The 19,550-nt window shown below is 43.1% G+C and overlaps 1 protein-coding gene across 7 annotated transcripts in view; it reads left to right on the top strand.

Moving 5' to 3' along the window:
* The window catches only part of HERC1 (HECT and RLD domain containing E3 ubiquitin protein ligase family member 1), a 191,763-nt gene extending 174,322 nt beyond the window's left edge, over positions 1 to 17,441 (top strand). For all 7 annotated transcript variants that reach the window (XM_045540891.1, XM_045540861.1, XM_045540869.1 and 4 more), the window contains exons 68-78: positions 885 to 987; positions 2,556 to 2,725; positions 3,913 to 4,051; positions 6,366 to 6,535; positions 7,631 to 7,800; positions 8,079 to 8,244; positions 9,058 to 9,134; positions 10,241 to 10,493; positions 10,958 to 11,110; positions 13,856 to 14,161; positions 16,789 to 17,441. In XM_045540891.1, coding sequence (XP_045396847.1) covers positions 885 to 987; positions 2,556 to 2,725; positions 3,913 to 4,051; positions 6,366 to 6,535; positions 7,631 to 7,800; positions 8,079 to 8,244; positions 9,058 to 9,134; positions 10,241 to 10,493; positions 10,958 to 11,110; positions 13,856 to 14,161; positions 16,789 to 16,974 — 1,893 coding nt within the window. In that variant the 3' untranslated portion in view covers positions 16,975 to 17,441. The remainder of the gene's footprint in view (positions 1 to 884; positions 988 to 2,555; positions 2,726 to 3,912; positions 4,052 to 6,365; positions 6,536 to 7,630; positions 7,801 to 8,078; positions 8,245 to 9,057; positions 9,135 to 10,240; positions 10,494 to 10,957; positions 11,111 to 13,855; positions 14,162 to 16,788) is intronic.
* The last annotated feature ends 2,109 nt before the right edge of the window (positions 17,442 to 19,550 follow it).

The following is a 19,550-nucleotide window of genomic DNA, read 5'->3' as shown; positions in this document are numbered from 1 at the left end:
ATATTTTGAGCTATCAGTGTTGCATTGGTTCCATAGCGGAACTCATATTCGAAAATAACATGAATTTTTGACTTACCCATGATTTCACAAAAATTGCTCTAAAATTTTTTTTGAAAGATAATCATAAGCCACAATGTGTGTTTGCAAGACTGAGGATGTACCGTCACAATAAAAATAAAACAAGAAGTGTCAAAGTGAAATGTCAGCGATATCAACTGTCAAACTTAGTATTTAAGGAAATCAGACATTTCGTACTGAATAACCTAATAAAAGCTATTTTTCAAATTATGGAAGATTTCTTGGCTGTGCAGACTTCCTATGCAATTCTTTTATGTGGGTTTTCCTGACAGATTTAATAAGCAGTGTAATTTACATATCCTCAATTTATATTCAGCTTCAGATCAACCATCATATGTTGTTTGTGACATCTTGATGGTTAGATTAGTAAATATTCAGCTAGGGATTCAGAGAAGCAGGAAAGCTTTCTCTGGGGAACATATAAAGCAGCTGTTGTCACCTGTGAAAGCTAAAATACTTAATCTAACAGGGAGCAGCCCATGGCTTTACATGGTTTTGCAATGTTCTTTAAAAGGTCAAGGGTTTCTCTTTGGTCTCTGTTGCCCAGAGGAATGCTGCTACTTTACATGGGGTCCTAGGAATTTTAGTCAAACTTCCCCTGCCCCTGCATACTCCCTGCCCTAAATTCAGTTAATTTCCAGAGCAGTAGGAGAAAATAACAATTAGGAGTGTGGATTTGGGTGGAACAGGTAGGTAACAATTAGTATTTTTATTAGAAGATAGTTCTTTATATGTGCCAGTAGACAAATTCAAGAGTGTTTTGTTTTTCTTTCGTAAAGTTTGTGCCTTACACTTTTATTTTTCAGAAAGTGGATGTCCTTTGTGGAATTGGAATAAAAAAGGTAGCTTGTGGAACTCAGTTTTCTGTTGCTTTGACCAAAGATGGCCATGTGTATACCTTTGGTCAAGGTAAGGCATTTTGCAGATTACATTGCTTGTTTTGTGTACCCATATATTACAGGAACATTTGCCTTCCAGTGTTATAGAAAGTGGTCTAAATCGAGTTATTTTTTTGTTCTGGTTGGTGAATAGCCACTATGGCCATCATTCACTAGCTAGTTTTTTGCTCTGCTTTTATGAACTTTGTTATAAGGACAAACTCCACTTCCCATTAAGGTCCCTTATGCCAGAGCCTTCACTGTTGCTAGAAGAATCCCTGCCAAGGTCCCTCCCCTCCTCCTTTCTACTGCCTCCAACATGCTGCCACAAATACTACCTTGACCACCAGAGCTCCTCTGTGTCCCTTTTAGAGATTGGGGCTACAGATCTTAGGAATTGGAGGAATTCATAAACATTCATGGTTCAAATCTTGAGAAGTCCCATTCACAGTGGGACTTCTTGGCAATATATTCACCTTCTTAAATGGAACTTCTTGGCAAGTTGAAGTGACTGAGGGGTGTGTGAGACAGGAGTAAGGAAGAGGAAGAAGTAAACCATACCTGAAGTTTCTAGTTGTGGGAGAACATTGATGCCACTGACTGAGGGCATGAGCTGGTTTGTGGGGAAGGGTTAAGGAGCTTAGTTTTAGTTATGTTGGATGGGGCCATCTGCCCTAGATAAATGTATGGAAATGTCCAGCAGGCCATTGAGAATTTGAAGCTAGAATTCCAAAAAAATGAGTTATAGAGACGTAGGTTTGAGATATTAACTGCAAAATGGTAGTAGTTAAACCCCTATTAATAGGATCTAAGAAACCAGAGTGAGAGTATAGAATGAAAAAAGAAGAGAATAGAACTCTGGGGAATGTGAGTAAAGGCCAGGGAAACACAGGAAGAGGATTTGGGAGAGTTGGCTTTGAAAGGAGTGGTAAGAGAGGTAGCTGGTGAGCCAGGGCAGCGCAGAGTCTCTGTGAAGTAGGAAGAGCTGAGGCCACGTTACCAGAAGGTTACGTGGTGTTCCCATGGGCTGCAGCCTAAGAAAAGGCCACTGTGGTAGGCAGTTAGGAGATAACTCATTGCTTTTTTGAGAGTACAGTTTCAGTGCAGTGGTGAAAGTGAAGTTAGGTGGCAGAAGGTGACCAGGCCAAATGGTCTTAGAGGACATTGGCAGCAGGGGCTAGCTAGCGTATTCTAGAAGTTTGGCAGGGTAACAGGAGTGGTTGGGTGGAAATTTGAAAACAAGACAAGTTGAATGACTTTTGTTTTTAAGAATACAAGAAACTTGAGGGCCTTTGTGAATTTATGTGCCAGTCCTTTCAATATGAGGATATTGGAGGAACCTCTTGGTTTGAAATAAGCTACTGATTTGAGATTTAGTTTTCTTTATTTTTGTGAATAAAGAGACTGTGACATTTTGCAAAGAAACAGTCACAAACTTTTTATTTACTCAAAATCTGGTATACCTTCCCAGAATAGCAACCTTTGCCCCAATGAGTTACATGTCATTGTTATTCCACCACAAAAAGTTAAAGGACTGATTAGAAAATATAAAAGGACTGGTGTGCCATCCATAACAGTTTGTCTTGCTATTTTTTTCAGATCGCTTGATAGGTTTGCCAGAGGGGCGTGCTCGTAATCACAATCGACCACAGCAAATTCCTGTCCTGGCTGGAGTGGTCATTGAAGATGTGGCAGTTGGAGCTGAACACACACTTGCTTTGGCATCAAATGGAGATGTGTATGCCTGGGGGAGCAATTCAGAAGGGCAGGTAAATATTTATCTTGCTTGCTACTCTCATAGTCTAGAAATCTGACAACATTCCTCATTTGGGAAAGGGATAAGCTAGGAAACTCATAATATCTACCACAATGCTCCAGGCACATCACTTTGCCATGGGACTAATTATTTTGTGAGTCTAGTTATGCATATCTCTCTCTCCCGATTGTGGCCAAGGCAGTATTACACCATGGTTTTTAAAAAATCTGGCAGTATAGCAGAGTGATTAAGAACAACTGAGTATATATGTATCTACACACATTGATAAATGCCTGGCACATAGTAAGGAGCACTATGTACTTGCTACTGTCATCGTTGTCACCATTACTTCAATAATACATAAGATTAGGTCCTAGGAGCATCAATTAATCTGGGAAGTCGTCGCCCCCATTGTTTAGAAGAGTGAACTGCACCTCTGAGAGATTGAGAAAAGACTCTAGAGGTTGATGTGTTCAGCCTCCTCTGTCTATGGAGGAGGGAGAGACCTTGGTGGGAGACGTTTGAGATGCCTGCTGATGAGACAGTGGCTTTTAGCCCCACATGCAGAGCCACCTCCCCTTCCTCCATCAGTCCTCTCTGGGTCTGGCTTCCCTTAGGCCAGGTACCCTTAAATTTAAGATCTAGCGTTATTCATAGTAGCCTCAATTTGGCTCCTGTGGTCTCATCACTACGTTAACAGAAGCTGGAGAGTTAATGTGAAGACACCTTTGGGAGTACCCGTCAGTGCCACAACATGGTCCTGCCTAATGATGTTGGGTTGCTTAGCTGCTGAAACACTGGGTGTCCCTAAGAATAGAGATCTGGAGATAAGAATGTGCTTCCATGTATGTTTTTAATTATGTTTATTTATTGTTACACAGAAATCAGTGTGTTTTAACTAAAAGCTCTATAAATCATTCTGTTATTTTTTAACTTTCCAAGAATTCATTGCTTTTTCAGAAAAGGACTCATCTGCTAGATTTGGAATGGCTTCATTGTAGCTTAGTTTTTAGGAGACAGTCTGAGTTGTGAGAAACATTATGATAGAGAAAATCAGAATTTATTTCATTATTGATGCTGATGCTTGGTACAGATATTAACTTATTTATATCTGTTACCATCTAAGACAAATTTCATCATCTTGACTTTCTCTCTTCCTTTTTCTAATTGAATCTCTGTGTACTTGTAATTTATTCCCAGCTCGGCCTAGGCCACACCAACCATGTTCGAGAACCAACCCTGGTAACGGTTCTGCAAGGGAAGAACGTTAGGCAGATCTCAGCTGGCCGCTGCCACAGTGCTGCATGGACAGCACCACCTGTCCCACCAAGAGCACCAGGTGAGGAATGAAATATCCATGCTCCTGCTGCTTCTCTTTTAGCAGCACCCCGCTGCGCTGTCTGCTTGCCAGTTCCAGACCGCATCCAACATCATTCTAAAACCAATAAGCCTTCCCCCATGCAGCCAAAGCATTCTTTGTGCTACCAGCACTGTAAGTACTTTAATAGCAGGCATTTCTGTTGCTGACTTCAGTATGAAGCAGTCCCTCTTTGCACCCTCAAAAGAAGAAAACATATTATTTATGCAAGCAAAAATGTATAATTACAGAGAAACAACGAAGTATTTTTATATATTTTAAAAAATGTCAGATTATAGCTTTCTAAGGCCCACTGTTAGGAATAAAGATTAAAAGCCACTCTACCTTATCTCAACAGAGTGAGACCATTTGTCAAATTCTTCACCCTAGTTAACCATTTGAAACATGATGTCTGTGCATTGGCACGGCAAATCAAATTGCTGACATTTTACTCCATGTGTAGCAAGATTTGTGGGCTGTTTATAGCTTCTTCTTGTTTGTTTTACTTTTTATTATGTAATCCTTAGAGTTCTACAGAAAGATTTAAAGAAAATATAATGCATATTTGTGTACTTAACACCCAATTGTGGACCCCTTCTCATTGGATCTATCTTCCATTCCCTACAAATGTAAATTTACCTTAATTATGGCATTTATCATTCTTATTTATTTATTCATATTTGGGCTGTTTCTTACACAGGCCCTCAAACCCTTCCTTTCTACCATCCTCTGATGTCTAAGGCACTAGAATTTCTCTGAAGCAACCTTATGCCTGAGAGCTCAACATTTTCTTCCCCTTTTGCTAACTTTTCTACTTCTTAGCCACAGGTCTTTGGGGAAGGCTCCCCATAGAGATTTTTTTCTCTTAGATACGCTAAGAGAGCAAAGTAGGACTGCCTGATAGATTCCAAACGAGCGACAGATGGTTTCTAGTTAACAGACTCGAGAGTGAGCAGTGCTGCCTGCATACTGACAATTTCAGGTATTCAGTGGCTTCGGAGGAATTTCACTTCCACTTCAGGGCAGAGGCTGTATACAGTGTGGCAGTTAAAGGTTCATACTCTGGGACCACATTGCTGATGTTGAATCCCAGCTCCTCCATATATGATCTCAGGGACCTTGAGACTCAGTATTTTTGTCTGTAAAATGAGGGCAATAATAGCACCTAATGCGAAGAACTATAGGAGTAAGTGAATCAATTGATACAAAGCTCTTAGACTAGTGCCAGGCACATAGAAAGTACTCAGTAAATGTTGGCTCTTATTAAGAGTAGTGGGAATTGGCTAGGCAATTATCATGTGAACACAGTAGCTCAAATCTGTAATCCCAAGCACTTTGAGAAGCTGAGGTGGGAGGATCACTTTAGGCCAGGAATTTGAGACCAGCTGGGCAACACAACGAGACCCCCCATCTCTACAAAAAATAAGAAAAATTAAGCTGGATGTGGTAGCGTGCACCTGTAATCCCAGCTACTTGGGAGGCTGAGGCAAGAGGATCACTTGAGCCCAGGAGTTTGAGGCTGTGGTGAGCTATGATTATACCACTGCGCTCTACCCAGGGCAACAGAGTGAGACCCTGTCTCAAAAAAAACCAAAACAAACAAACAAAAAAAACAATAGTGGGAATCAAGCTACAGAAATCTTTATTCATGGGAAACTCAAGTAAGTTAGTATCTTCTTTTTACTCTTTTATGTGTTTTTATAAGAGGATAGCCATGGATGCAGTTCTTGTAGTCTTTGCTTCTTACAGAGCTATTATTGCAGTAAAAAGCCTTCATGAATCATACACCCATATCTTTCATTTTGTCACAGATCTTTCTGTCAGATCTGTATGTCTTTCTGTATAGGAGGTGGTTCTGCTAAGTTGCCCATTTACATTTTCCGGAACTGCCTATCTGGTCCTTGCCTGTATCTCACATTATTATGAAAATGACAGTTATTAAATATACAAGGAAGAATTCAGCTTGCTTTATGTATGTATGTGAAGGAACTGCTTAAGTCCCATTGTTAAATGGGAAACTAAAGGAGAAAAGACCAGGTTTCCGTAATGATAAATAAAGACATTTAAAAACCTACACAGATGCATCAAAAAAACTAAGATGAACTGATGGATAGAGGAATAGATACACATAAGAAAAAGCAAATATAGCAAAATATTAATTACAGAATTTAGGTGGTGAGAATGAGTATCTATTGTATAATTATCTCAGTTTCTCTGTGTGTTTGAAATTTTTCCAAATATGAAAAATGAAAGCAATGCATTTTCCTTCACAAGTGCTTATTTGCCTTTTGAATAGGTGTGTCAGTACCTCTGCAACTGGGCCTGCCTGATGCAGTGCCCCCCCAGTATGGGGTGCTGAGAGAGGTGAGCATTCACACCGTGCGGGCCAGGCTCCGGCTGCTTTACCACTTCTCTGACCTCATGTACTCGTCCTGGAGGCTACTGAACCTCAGCCCCAACAACCAGGTAACAACAGGCTGGCTTGGAAAGCAGCATCCATGACGTGCTCACCAGGCCCCAGGGCCTTTCTCTTGGCCTTTGGAAAATTCTTTTCGGCTAATACTTCCTTTGCTCTCAGTACCCAAGAGAAGCAGAAAAGACAATTCTATTCCCATTTCATTGCTGTTTTAGGGACAGTCCAGATACCAGTCATCATGCTGCTGGGCACAGAGTGATATTTTTTCTGTGTTGGGTTTGTCCAACATTTGAGAAAGTATAAATGCCTAAGCATGTCATGTATTTCTACAAAGTCAAATATATGATTTTAAAACATAAGCACACAAAGCTATTAGAACCATAGTCAAGGTTGTTATATAAATTAATCTGAGAAATTTAGGATACTTTTTTCTTTCCTTACAAATGAGTATTCTGGGTCCTCTGGAGGGGCAATGGGGGAAATTAAAGTAAATTTGGCTGATTTGTCTGTTTTATAGCATGGCCCAGTAATAAGCTGGCAATTTTGTTTATGGGTATGTGTTTGTTTAATGTGTAGGTGTGCCTGCCAAAGTGTGTACAAGTTTGTAAAACTTAATCAAAAATCCTTTGGGTACCCAGTCATGGGCATATGAGAGATAATGACAAATCACTGTTAGAAATAAGAAATCAACCAGGCAGCAGAATACTCAGCAGCACTAAATGGAGTGTTTGCAAATTGTAATTAGTTGGAGAAATGTTTATGATACAAAGTTAAATGAGAAAAGCAACTCAAAATTATATAAACAGTATGATCCCCACAATGTGAAAAATGTATGTATACACACAGAAGAAAACTGGAAGGAAGTAGATCAAAGTGTTAATGGGGTCATCTCTATAAGGTAGGATTATGGATCATTGCATTTACTGTATGTGTGTGTCCTTTTCTGTATTTTCTAAGATTTTTAAAAATATTAATTATATATTTTATCAGAAAAAATATTTTTTAGAAGTTACTAATAGTTACAAATACCCAGGTTTGTGCTTTTAAAGTACATTTCAAAAAGAATGTGGGTTCTAAGAGTGAGAAGTGTTATTTCTTTTAAACTTAAATTATACCATTTCTGATAACCTTACTTTCTGTTACAGAATAGCACATCCCATTATAATGCTGGAACTTGGGGCATCGTACAGGGACAGCTTCGGCCTTTGTTAGCCCCAAGAGTCTACACTCTCCCAATGGTGCGCTCCATAGGAAAAACCATGGTTCAGGGCAAAAACTATGGACCTCAAATTACTGTAAAGAGGATATCAACCAGGTTAGCATATGTATGTATGTTTCACTAACCAGCTGGAATGTTAGTAGTAACATTCGTCTCTATAAGCCTTAACGTCCTCACTTGTAAAGTACGATAGATAGATAGTAATAGTACTTACATTGGTATGCAATGGTTACAATGCGCCTAGCACAGTGTTTGACTGTTGTTAAACTGGCCTGTTCATTCACTGATGGGAAGATGTCATCACGTGATCTTTGTGGTGATTTGGGAAAGTTGGTGAGAGTTATATTTCATTCCCTTCTTCCTTTCTTTTAAAGAGGACGAAAGTGTAAGCCCATCTTTGTCCAAATAGCGAGACAAGTGGTTAAGCTGAATGCATCAGACCTCCGTCTCCCTTCCCGAGCATGGAAGGTTAAGCTGGTTGGAGAAGGGGCCGATGACGCTGGAGGAGTGTTTGATGACACCATCACAGAGATGTGCCAGGTATATTCATGCAGTGTCCCCTGCTGAGTCATCTAGTCATACAGTGGCCATTTTGCTGTTTTCAGGGATCATTCTGTCAGCCATGTTTTTATAAATGTAGCAAGAATGTATTTGAGTCTCAGAGTAATGCTATTAGTGATATATTGGTGAATTAGAGCAATGGTTTGTGAAATACATTGTCAAGATACCTTGCTATACATAAAGGTCAGTGCTTAGCCATCTACCAATGACTCACCATCTGTTGTGCTAGAATATTGGCAGAGGAAACAACCACACATATGTACATTTATGTAACGGACAAATCCAGAACCACCGATGTGCTTGATTTATTCTGGTGCTTTTAGAACTGCCAGGTTCCAGGGGAATTAGAACCAGAAGTGTTAAAGAGATGAGACCAGTTCAAATTTTAAGAACCTCATTGGCAGCTTTGCTTCCAGATCAGCTCTGTCCCTTACAGCTTTGCCTTGTATCAGAACTTCTCTGATAAATCCTGTGACTAAAATAATGCTTGACTATCATTTATTGAGTCTATTTGAAGTATCACTGCACTCTCTCACAGCTACCCCAACTCCTGTACTGACTTTTTCACTCATCTTGGTTCTTCGTACTGCAGGACATTTTCGATATGGAAGTTTTCCTAATTTCATTTTAAATCAAAACCACAAAAGTAAAGTATAGTGATGGCTGGTTGCCAAATAGCAGTATAAATTCCTCAAAATATTCTCTGTTTAGTATGGTCTTTACTGTAATTGGTTCATTCTCTTGATGCATTTCATTGTCATTTCTCAACAAAAGTTTTTCTTTCTTCTACAGGAACTTGAAACTGGTGTAGTTGACCTTCTTATACCCTCTCCCAATGCCACCGCAGAAGTGGGTTACAATAGAGACAGGTATGGCAGTCAGCAAGTGTTTATTGAATGTCTAAAATAATGGTAATATTAATTGTAATAGCTCACATTTCTTGAGTGTACCAGGCACTGTTCTAAGTGCTTTACATATATTATCCCCTTGAATCCTCATTATAACCCTAAGGAGTAGATAACTGTTATTATTCTCTTGTCACAGATGAGGAATAGGCACTTCCATCGAGACTTAGTTTTTTTTTTTTTTTTTTTTTGAGACAGAGTCTCACTCTGTTGCCCGGGCTAGAGTGCTGTGGCGTCAGCCTTGACCACAGCAACCTCAGACTCCTGGGCTCAGGCGATCCTCCTGCCTCAGCCTCCCGAGTAGCTGGGACTACAGGCATGCGCCACCATGCCCGGCTAATTTTTCTATATATATTTTTAGCTGTCCGTATAATTTCTTTCTATGTTTAGTAGAGACAGGATCTCGCTCTTGCTCAGGCTGGTCTCGAACTCCTGAGCTCAAACGATCCGCCCCCCTCGGCCTCCCAGAATGCTAGGATTACAGGCGTGAGCCATCACGCCCGGCCGAGACTTAGTATTTCTTACGAGACTAACTCAGTGGTTACATAGACTTGATCATGAAAACCTGACTTATTTTGTTTCTGAAGGCTCACATAGCCTCCCCTTAATGACTTTTCTGCACCAAAATTCATTAAAAACCTTTATTATGCTATCAAATCACTTAGTATTTGCAATTACATATTATCCTTATGTTTGCAAAATGTTGAATTTTAGATCCTGCTTCATGGACTTGTAAATAATAAATGAAATGATTTTAGTAAATATGGCATTCTGGAGCAGGTAGCTTAAGATCATTTGCTTGCCCCAAAATAGGGTCCCTGTGCTGTCTAAAACAGTAGCCACAGTCCACATATGGCTGTTGAGTACTCAAAATGTGGTTAGGAACCCTAAAAATCTGAATTGTGAAAATCTTATTTAATTAATTTAAATAGCCATTGTGGCTAATGGCTATCCTATTGAACAGCATAGGTGTAGACTAATGCTGTAGCTATAAATAAATTAATTGTGGGTAACTTATTCTAACAGAAATGAGGAAAATTTTGTTTGAAATATTTTCTTTAATTCTGCAGGTTCCTTTTTAACCCCTCTGCCTGCCTCGATGAACACTTAATGCAATTTAAATTCTTGGGGATTTTAATGGGGGTTGCCATTCGCACAAAGAAGCCTCTGGACCTCCACTTGGCCCCTCTGGTGTGGAAGCAGCTGTGCTGTGTCCCGCTCACCCTGGAGGACCTGGAGGAGGTGGATCTGCTCTACGTGCAGACTCTCAATAGCATTCTTCACATTGAAGACAGTGGGATTACCGAGGAGAGTTTCCATGAGGTAAATCCTGGCTGGTCCGTGTTTCTGCTGCTGTTGACTTCTATATGCAGACTAGAGTTTTTCTGTATAAATTTCAGACATCATCTTCTACTTGCTGTCTGGATGATCCATGCCATATCTGTGTCATTGCTGCCCTCAGCAGCGCAACCCCAGCCCCCAGCTTCTGCTCCTTCCTCCTTAATTCATTTTCTGCCTAGTAGAGTGGAGAACCAGGGTGGACAGGGAGGCCTGGGGTGACCAGAATTCAATAGGCCTAAATTGGAGGCAGAAAGACTCAGTCTGCAGCCAGAGGAGTCAGCACATTCCAGCTGATCACGTAGCTTGATCAGTCTTACCTCTCTTGTTCACCTTGTTTCATCCTTAAAAATCTTGACTTTCTTACTATTGTCCTATGTTTGTATGGAACATACTTTTTCTTGTCATTTCTACTGTGTAATAAAAATTCTTTATTATTCTGTTCTTAGATGATTCCTCTTGATTCTTTTGTTGGCCAGAGTGCTGATGGCAAAATGGTTCCTATAATCCCTGGTGGAAATAGTATCCCACTCACATTTTCCAATAGGAAGGAATACGTGGAGAGGGCCATTGAGTATCGGCTTCACGAGATGGATCGACAGGTGAGATGACACGTTTCAGGAGGGACATGTAAATGATTGGATTTGTCCCAAACGAGAACTGACATATGTATTTACTGTGTTGATTTATTTGTATCTATAGCTCAGATCCTATTCAGAGGCTTCTCAGGCCATGTCCTTGGGTTCTCTATCTCCTTAATCAAGGGCTTTTTTTTTTTAAGACAGAGTCTCACTCTGTTGCCCAGGCTAGGGTTCTGTAGTGTCAACCTAGCTCACAGCAATCTCAAACTCCTGACCTCAAGTGATCCTCCTGCCTCGGCCTCCCAGAGTGCTAGGATTACAGGCATGAGCTACTATTCCTGGCCCTTAATCAAGGCCAAGCTCTGACCTTTGCATTCAGACCCTGTCTTCTTACTCCTCCTCAGTCCTATTTGTCCTCATGTCTTCCTGTTCCCCAACTCAGTGTCCCCACTCCAGTTGGTTTAGTCAGAGTCCATGTGAATGAACCCCCAAATGCTAGTTTTATAATCCCATGTGAGTCCCACTTTCCCGCTCCTGCTGCAATTTTTCAAGCCCCAGCTAAAGAATGCATCTCCACCACATATTGGCTTTCCTCCAGGTCACTAACCTGTAGAGATCTTTTACCTTACTTTGAAATTCCTCAAGATATATCACATACTTCTTTCTATGTTGTGGCCAGAGTTTGGGACTTGTTTCTTCAATTAACTTGTAAGATATTGAATTAAGAGTGTGTTTTTGAGTTATACTTGTTTGGTGCTGACATGTAAATAAACATTTAATAAATGATGGGAGTATGAATGAGTGACCATAGAAATGAATATTATATCCAAAAATGGTTCTTTTGGTTATGCAATCATTAATACCCATGTCAATAATATTTTATTTGCAGAATATGTTGGGGTCTTCTCAAGAGCTGGAACCAGGCTCTGAGGCTGTAGAAGTGTAATAATTTGAAGTATACATATTCCATACCCTTCACTTCTGGTTCCTTCTTAGACTTTGGCTTTGGGCCAAGTCTAGTCAGAATACTATATTCTTAGGGAAGGTGGGTCCTCTCAATGATGCTGTTTACATAGTCAGGGCTTACAGTTTGTCTCCAATTCATGAATATTTTTAATATTCAGAAAGTAAAAAATTGACTAAAAATGTATTGATCACCTCCTGCATGCCAGGGATGGTGCCAGACACCCTCACATGCAGTATTTCCCATAGTTACTTGTGAGGTGAGGATTACTGTCACCATTTCACAAAAGAAAGCACTGAGTGCCCAGAATCCCAAACCAGGCTTAGCGGTGGTGCCTAGGCTCTCCCAGGGGCTCTCCCAGGTCTGAGAGCTGGATTGACACTCCTGTCTCCATCAGCTGTGCTCTGCTCTGCCTTGACTTTGTTCCTTTCTCCGTAACAAGCCCTTCCCTTCCTCTTCATCTCTTAGAAGTTAGTATTCATCCCAAAGCTGTCCCCAGTTTTCCCCCTGCCACCTCTAAGCAGCCAACCCCATACTTCAGCCTCATTTTTTTCCAGACAGCTTTTGTTTTCCAGGCATGACAGCTTATTTTTTGGCAGAATGTGGCTGGGGTATTCCCTTTAGTATCAGTAGAGACTGTCCTCACTGCTAATCCCGGATCCTTAGGGGAACATGGGGTTAAATCTTATTTTTTATTCATAAACATATTCTATATTTAACACATACCATATGATGTTATGGAATACATACTGCTACTAAAAAGTTTACTGTGGTGAAGCAAATTAACATATCCATCATCTCACAGTTACCCACTTCCCCAAGGTGTGGCCCCTATTCAGCTTCTCAGACTTTTTTTTAATTGTAGATAGTTTTGAGTTGGCTCAGAGTGAAGAAGTATTTATGAAACAAATCTTGAACAGTGATGATTCCGTGGGAAGGGTGCACTACAACCTTGGAGGAGACAACTTTCTAAACAGACCATCAAGGCAGCTCTGGCTGCTCCCCCTTGGCATTCCCCAGCTGGACTGTGCGCAGGACTGTGCTGAGAGAACATAGCAGTATGATTGATTACCTAGTCACATGGACTTTCATGTAGTTGCTCATATAAAATTCTCATCAGAGTCATGTGGGAGCAGCGATATCTGCCTCATTTTTCAGATTGGAAAATGAAAGTAAAAGAGTTGGTTAGTGGCGGAGCTGGGATTTAGAACCCAAGTCTCCTGACCAAATTCTTTGCCTTTTCTGTTGCTTTCCTAAAGAAGGACTTCCCATTTTTACTTTCCTTTTTGTACATTTCAAATTTTTTTACAAGGAGCACAAATAATTTTTACAAAAAGGATACAACTATTTTCAAAAGAAAAATATAGATTATAAAAACAGTAGACAGCTAGATGAATCCTCCAAGAACGTCTTGCATTGATGAGGAGATGAAGTACCCACACGTAGCAGTTTAGCAGCACATGGCCACGTGTGATTGGGAATATGAGTGAGTGGAGCTGGCACTGGGGAGGGCCCCCAGGGGCTGGGGTTTTGTGGGGGAGGGAAGGCAGACTCCTAAGTTGGACTTGAACTGGGACTGGAAGGAGTGTAAGAGTCCCACAGCAGGGAGAAGCTGTAACAAGGGTTCAGAGGCAAGGAGGGTGAGCCGTGTTCGCCGGCACTCATGCCTAGAGGTCTGAGGGGCAAGTGAAGGGTCTAGGGAGCAGGTGAGCAGGCAGTGCATGGTGCCCAGCCTAACTGGGCCCATGCTGGGTGCCAGGTTTCTGCACACTTGTTGAATGAACAACCTTTCCTGGGAGCAGGTGGCTGCGGTCCGAGAAGGGATGTCCTGGATTGTTCCTGTGCCACTGCTGTCCCTCCTCACAGCAAAACAGCTGGAGCAGATGGTGTGTGGGATGCCTGAGATCTCTGTAGAAGTCTTGAAGAAAGTGGTGCGGTACCGTGAGGTGGATGAGCAGCATCAGCTGGTGCAGTGGTTCTGGCACACACTGGAGGAGTTCTCCAACGAGGAGCGGGTGCTTTTTATGAGGTTCGTGTCAGGAAGATCTCGACTACCAGCCAACACTGCTGACATTTCTCAGAGATTCCAAATCATGAAGGTTGATAGGGTAAGTAAGCTATTCTTCCTTGATAATGTCTGCCCTTATTGCTTGCACGTTGGGAAAACTTGCCTCAATAGGCCGCCAATTCGTGCTTAATGTTTGGAATTTCCAGATTAAAGAAAAAAATTTGTTCAGAAGCATCACTTAGATTCAATGAAAGAGTCCTAAATGGATATGGAAAGCATACTTCAACAACCTTCCCTAAATCTTCCAGTATCTTCTAGGAGTTAAAGCTGAATTTGGCAGAGGGATCATAATGTTGCCTCTGCCTCTTATTTCCTCTCTTTGTTATGTAACTTGTACACTGGGGCCTTGTTTGTTTTCATGAAGATACTGACTGTTAACTGGTGGGCATGTTCCAGAATGCACCTGAAGATGCGGGGAGCGGCGCCGCGTGCTCTGCGCCCACTTGTGTGCGTCGGGGCCGGCGGAGCTGCTGCCCTGCGGCCTGGGGAGAGGCCCCAGCCGGTGCGCCACAGCCCAGCTGCCATTCTGACAGATGGCCTAGGAATAAAAGGGCTTAGAGTATGAAAAGCACGCTGCTTCCAGAGTCTTTCTGAAATACCCATCTGGCCTTGTCATTCTCCTCCTCTCAGGGACCCCCTGTGTTGACTCCAGGATAAATGCCAGTGGCCTTAGCTGCCTTAAACACCTCCACAGGCTGGCCTCTGCCCCACTTTCTGATATCAGCTCTTGACACCATGTTCTGGCCATAATGGGCTGCTTGCCTTTCTCCCCAGCAGACCATGCTGTTTTTAAACTTCTGTGACTTTGTGTAAGCTGTTCCCTCTGCTTTAGTAAGTTCTCCTTGACATCCCTTTCCCTCTATGCCTGGAAAGCACTTATTCCTTCTATAAGCCCTATGCTATGCCAACGTCATCTCCTCCAGGAAGCCTTCCTAGATGCTTTCCTGTGCCCCCATCCATTCCTGAAGGCAGACTTAGCCAGCCAGACCTCCTTCTGTCCATCTCTTGAACATGCGGTACGCACCTTGAACATGGCACTTACTGGATTAAGTTAGGAAATGTCTCTGTTCCCTCCGAGTCCATTCGTCCTGAGCCCCTCTCCCACATGAGACAGGCAGTCCCCTAAGCAGGGCCCATGCCGTTTATTCAGAAAACAGTAAGGAAACTAGGGCCTCTTCACACCAGGGCCCTTCCTGTTAGTTTCAGTGTCTGCCTTTGTGGTGTTTTTCCAGAAACTGTTCCTGGAGATTGCTGTAGCCAAAGCTGTTCCTCTCCCTGCTGCCTCCTGAGCTGCAGGCCTGTGCTCTACCCCTGGGCTAGGCTCGCTGGAAAAGCCACGTGCAGGAAGGGTTATGAAAAGAGCCTTTCCATAAATTTTCTGCATGACTTACCAAGAACTATAAATTGTAAATCTGTGTTGTTGCTTCAGAGAGATGTAGGCAGAAGGAAATTTCTTCTATTCAGCTCTGGAAACAACCATTGCCTTATATCTGTCCTAGGCTACCCCTGCCATTCCAGGAGTTAATCTACCACTAATTCCCTGCCTGAGGGGTGTCAGCCTCAGAAGACTGTCTACTGTGGGTGTTTCCTTTCTCCAGTACCCACATTTAAGTCATCAGAGCCACCTGGTGGCACCTCCCTTCCTAGCTGTTTTCAGTTTTTCTGCCTTAGAGCTCGGGTACATCTGGGCCACTGGGCTTTCCACCTCCCACTGTGTGGAGATGCATCTCACCTGGGTGTGGGGCTCTGAGGAGGGCCAATTGCAAAAGGAATTTAAGCAAAAAAGAGAGGGCAGGTTCTTTTGTAAAAAACAAATTTTTAAAAATTTATAAAAACAGTGTAATATCATTACTATCATTACAAATAGTTTGGTAAATGGTTGTGTTTGTGGGGAGGGACAGAGGACATACATAATCCTATTTCTCTAGTAGTAGCCATTTTCACCTTGGTGTAATTCCTCCTAGTCTTTGCCTCAGTCATACATATTTTTGCATGATGGATCTAGAATTTTTATTCTGATTTTTTTTAACCACCTAATCTATCCTGAACACTTTTCTGTTTTGCTGCTGGTCATCATAATCATCATTTTAAATGACTGCGTCAGCATCAGTTTAATGGAGTGACTAGGGTTGAACTGACTGCTCCTTCCTCATCTGACCTGTGGGCTGTGGCCACGTGCACAAGAGGCCGAATGCACACAAGGGGAAAGGGAGGGGCGAAGGCAGCTCCCCCAGCCAGCTCACAATTGTTCCTTCCATTCTGCCTGCTCTGTTGCATCCTGCAGCTGGCTTCGAGTCTGCATCCTCTTGGTAGATGGGAACAAACTCTTTACTCTGTGCCAGGCACCGTGCAGAGTATGTTCTTCCAAGCAGTCCTGCCAGTCAGGGCTTATTCTCACCTTATACCTACCAGCACTGGGGGAGTGAGGAGAGGAAGGAACATCTTCACCAAGAGCCTTGAGGGCCATGGGACAATAGAACCCATTCTCTTTCTGCCGTGGCTTAGTCCCTGCTTCCACTTGACTTGAGTGTGCAGTCCAGTCCACAGAGTCCATCTTGAAGGCAGGGAGAGATGCTTTCCAGCCTTTGGGAGGGTGGTCATGGGTAACCCTGCTCCCCAAAAGGTGCCGCAGTGCCTGCAGTCACAGCTCTGGGTCTCTCTCCACAGCCTTACGACAGTCTGCCTACCTCACAGACCTGCTTCTTCCAGCTGAGGCTGCCCCCCTACTCCAGCCAGCTGATCATGGCCGAGCGCCTGCGCTACGCCATCAACAACTGCCGCTCGATCGACATGGACAACTACATGCTCTCGAGAAATGTGGACAATGCCGAGGGCTCCGACACTGACTACTGACCACCGTGGGTGCTCTCACCCCCTCCTTTTTTCTCAGTAATGCTCACTTCGAATTTGATGTTGATATACTTTTATGGTAACTACATAGATGTTTTAGGAACATAAACCGACATTATAAACAGTGGCCACATTTAGTTACTCTAAATGTAACAAAGAAATTAGATGTTTTTATTTTTCTGTGATTGTACAAAAACAAAAAACAAAAACAAAGTGCTTTCAGTCAGGTTTTTCCCTCCATATTTTTGGTCACTTTTGATAAGTTTGCATGGAACCATTTTGGTGCATTTTTAGTTGGGAATGAGACATTTTTGTAAACCCACCCAGTGAACATGAAATTGTACATTGTGTATAATTGTTCATTAGAAAGGACAGTTTTACATGAATATTCATATATTTATTTTGTTTTAATTTGAATTGCCTGTGCAGAGTTCCTTACGCAGAGAAATAAAGCAGAATCAGGAATCAGAGCGTGGGCTGCTGGTGTTACTTCCAGTGGGGCTTCTGACCAGGAGCTGCGTCAAGGCAGACGTTAGTTAGCCCAGAATAGAGCGAATGTTCAGGCAACCCATTCAGAAAGATTCCTTCTCTTTGAGGGTGGGCATCACTTAGAAATCACCTAGCAGAGGACCATGTGGTTCCAGGTCCCCCAGGGGTCAGAGCCCCTGTTTTCCTTTGTTCTTCTGTCATCCTGGCGTCTCTCCCTCTTTGTCCCCTCACCCCAGGGCCCTTGCCTCAGCCACTCATCCTCAGCACCACCGTCCTTCTTCCCTGAGCAGCCACAGGATACCTGGAGTGGGGTTCAGCTCTACTGGGCAGGGGAGAAGAGAAGCCACAGTAATGTGGTTCTGGTCCTTCCTGTGAAGAACCTGTGAAGACAAAATGAGCAAGTGACAGGATTAAAGAACAGGGCAGTTTACAACAGCATGTGGTCTCTGCAGGAAGGACAGCCAGCAGGGAGGTGGTACAGAGAGAACAGCTATCACTAGCAGGCACTTAGTGTGTGTAATGAGAGCCTGTGAATGAGTGCATGAACGTGTGAGTTAATATGAGAATCAGGAGTGGCTTTCATATCCTTGAATGATGGAGTTGTGCCGGGAGCTGGCGAAGGGGTTACAGTCTTGGTACTTGAACCCAGCCCCTGCGGGACGTTGGTAATGTGCTCATTTGTTCAGCAGAGTCAGAAGGAGTGTGTGCTCCTCGGGGAAAGGGCCATCTTGAAAGCAGCTCTGAGGGCACTAGCTGCTGGGAGTACAAGCAGGAAGAGGGCAAGGCCTATGGCGGCTTGTCTCCTTCACCTACAGCCAGTTCATGCCACAAGCTGCTTCCTCTGTACTTCATGGACAAGGTCTTTGCTGACAGCCTGCTCAAAGGGCGTGTCGGACTGAGAGCCTTACAGGCAGTTGTTTTCCACAAGGAAGGTAGGATGTGTGTTTTCAAAGAAAAATTGGAAGAAAAATACAGTTTTGCCACCTAAGATACTGTGGTGAATGGATCTTTCCCAGTGAGAATATCTAACAATATTTAGAATGATGACATCTTAGTTTTACTGAAAAAAGGCTTCGGATGAGAGCTCAATGAATAGCAGCATCAAAGGGCTCTGGGCTTGAAGCCTTCACTGCCTGGGTCTCTGGGCCAGGAGAGAATTTCTTGTAGAGAAGGAAGGTGTCTGTGCGTGGAGATCCTGGACAAAGCCGGGGAGGTCTTCTAGGGTCTCCTGGGCTGCTGCCTGACTCTTTCTTCTTGCTGGGCTGGGCTGAGGGTGTGCAGAGCCAAAGGACAGGTCTGCAGCCTCAGATTATTTCGATTCAAAATAATGCCTCAACCTTTGTGAGGCTCTGGCCTTTGCTGCCACAGTTTGCTCTGGACGGAGGGGGCAGGATCACCCCCAGCAAGCTGGTGCTCGTAGTTCCAGGTCCTGTGCCCGGGCCTAATGGGCAGCTTCTCAGGAGGTCTGAGCCTGTGAGGGGAATCTGCGTGGATGTTGTGATGTTATAACAGATTCTGTTTTTTTGCTGGAAACCTGTCATTTCTTCATTCTCTTGACTTCTGAAAACTCTGGAAGAGAGGCCTAAGCACGAGTCCCTGACCTGGGGAGCTGAAATGGGCCTGGTGGAGGTGTTCTCCTTAGTTCATTTTCAGCCCCGATAGAGGATCGGGTGATTTTTTTGTTTGCTGGCCTCATTCAGTTAACAAAAACTTGCAGTTCTTACGACCCTTAAGCAGTCTCAAGACTCCTAGCATCGAAAATTTAGATTTGACTCCTAGTCTCGAAAATTTAAGATTTCTCCAGATGCCCTTCAAGGTGTGGCTTTGTTCTGGGCCTCCTAGCTTTGTGGCCTTCGCCCAGCACTGCCGGCCGGATAAAGCCTACATCTGGTGAGCTCCGTTTTTAGCCAAAAGCAAATCTTGGGCATTGAATCCTAGAGCTGGAGGAAAGGTCTCTAAGGGGTCAGCTGATCTCCCCTTTTATAGACCAAGAATCCAAGGTCAGCAGAGGGTAAACGCTGGATCACAGGTGCATCTGGGTTGGAGCCAGGAGCCTAGCTTCCTGTCAGCGTGCTGTGGTAGAGCCAAGG

Source organism: Lemur catta, chromosome 1 (genome assembly GCF_020740605.2).
Source record: "Lemur catta isolate mLemCat1 chromosome 1, mLemCat1.pri, whole genome shotgun sequence".
Lineage (NCBI taxonomy): Eukaryota > Metazoa > Chordata > Mammalia > Primates > Lemuridae > Lemur > Lemur catta.
This window is presented reverse-complemented; position numbering and strand designations above follow the sequence as displayed.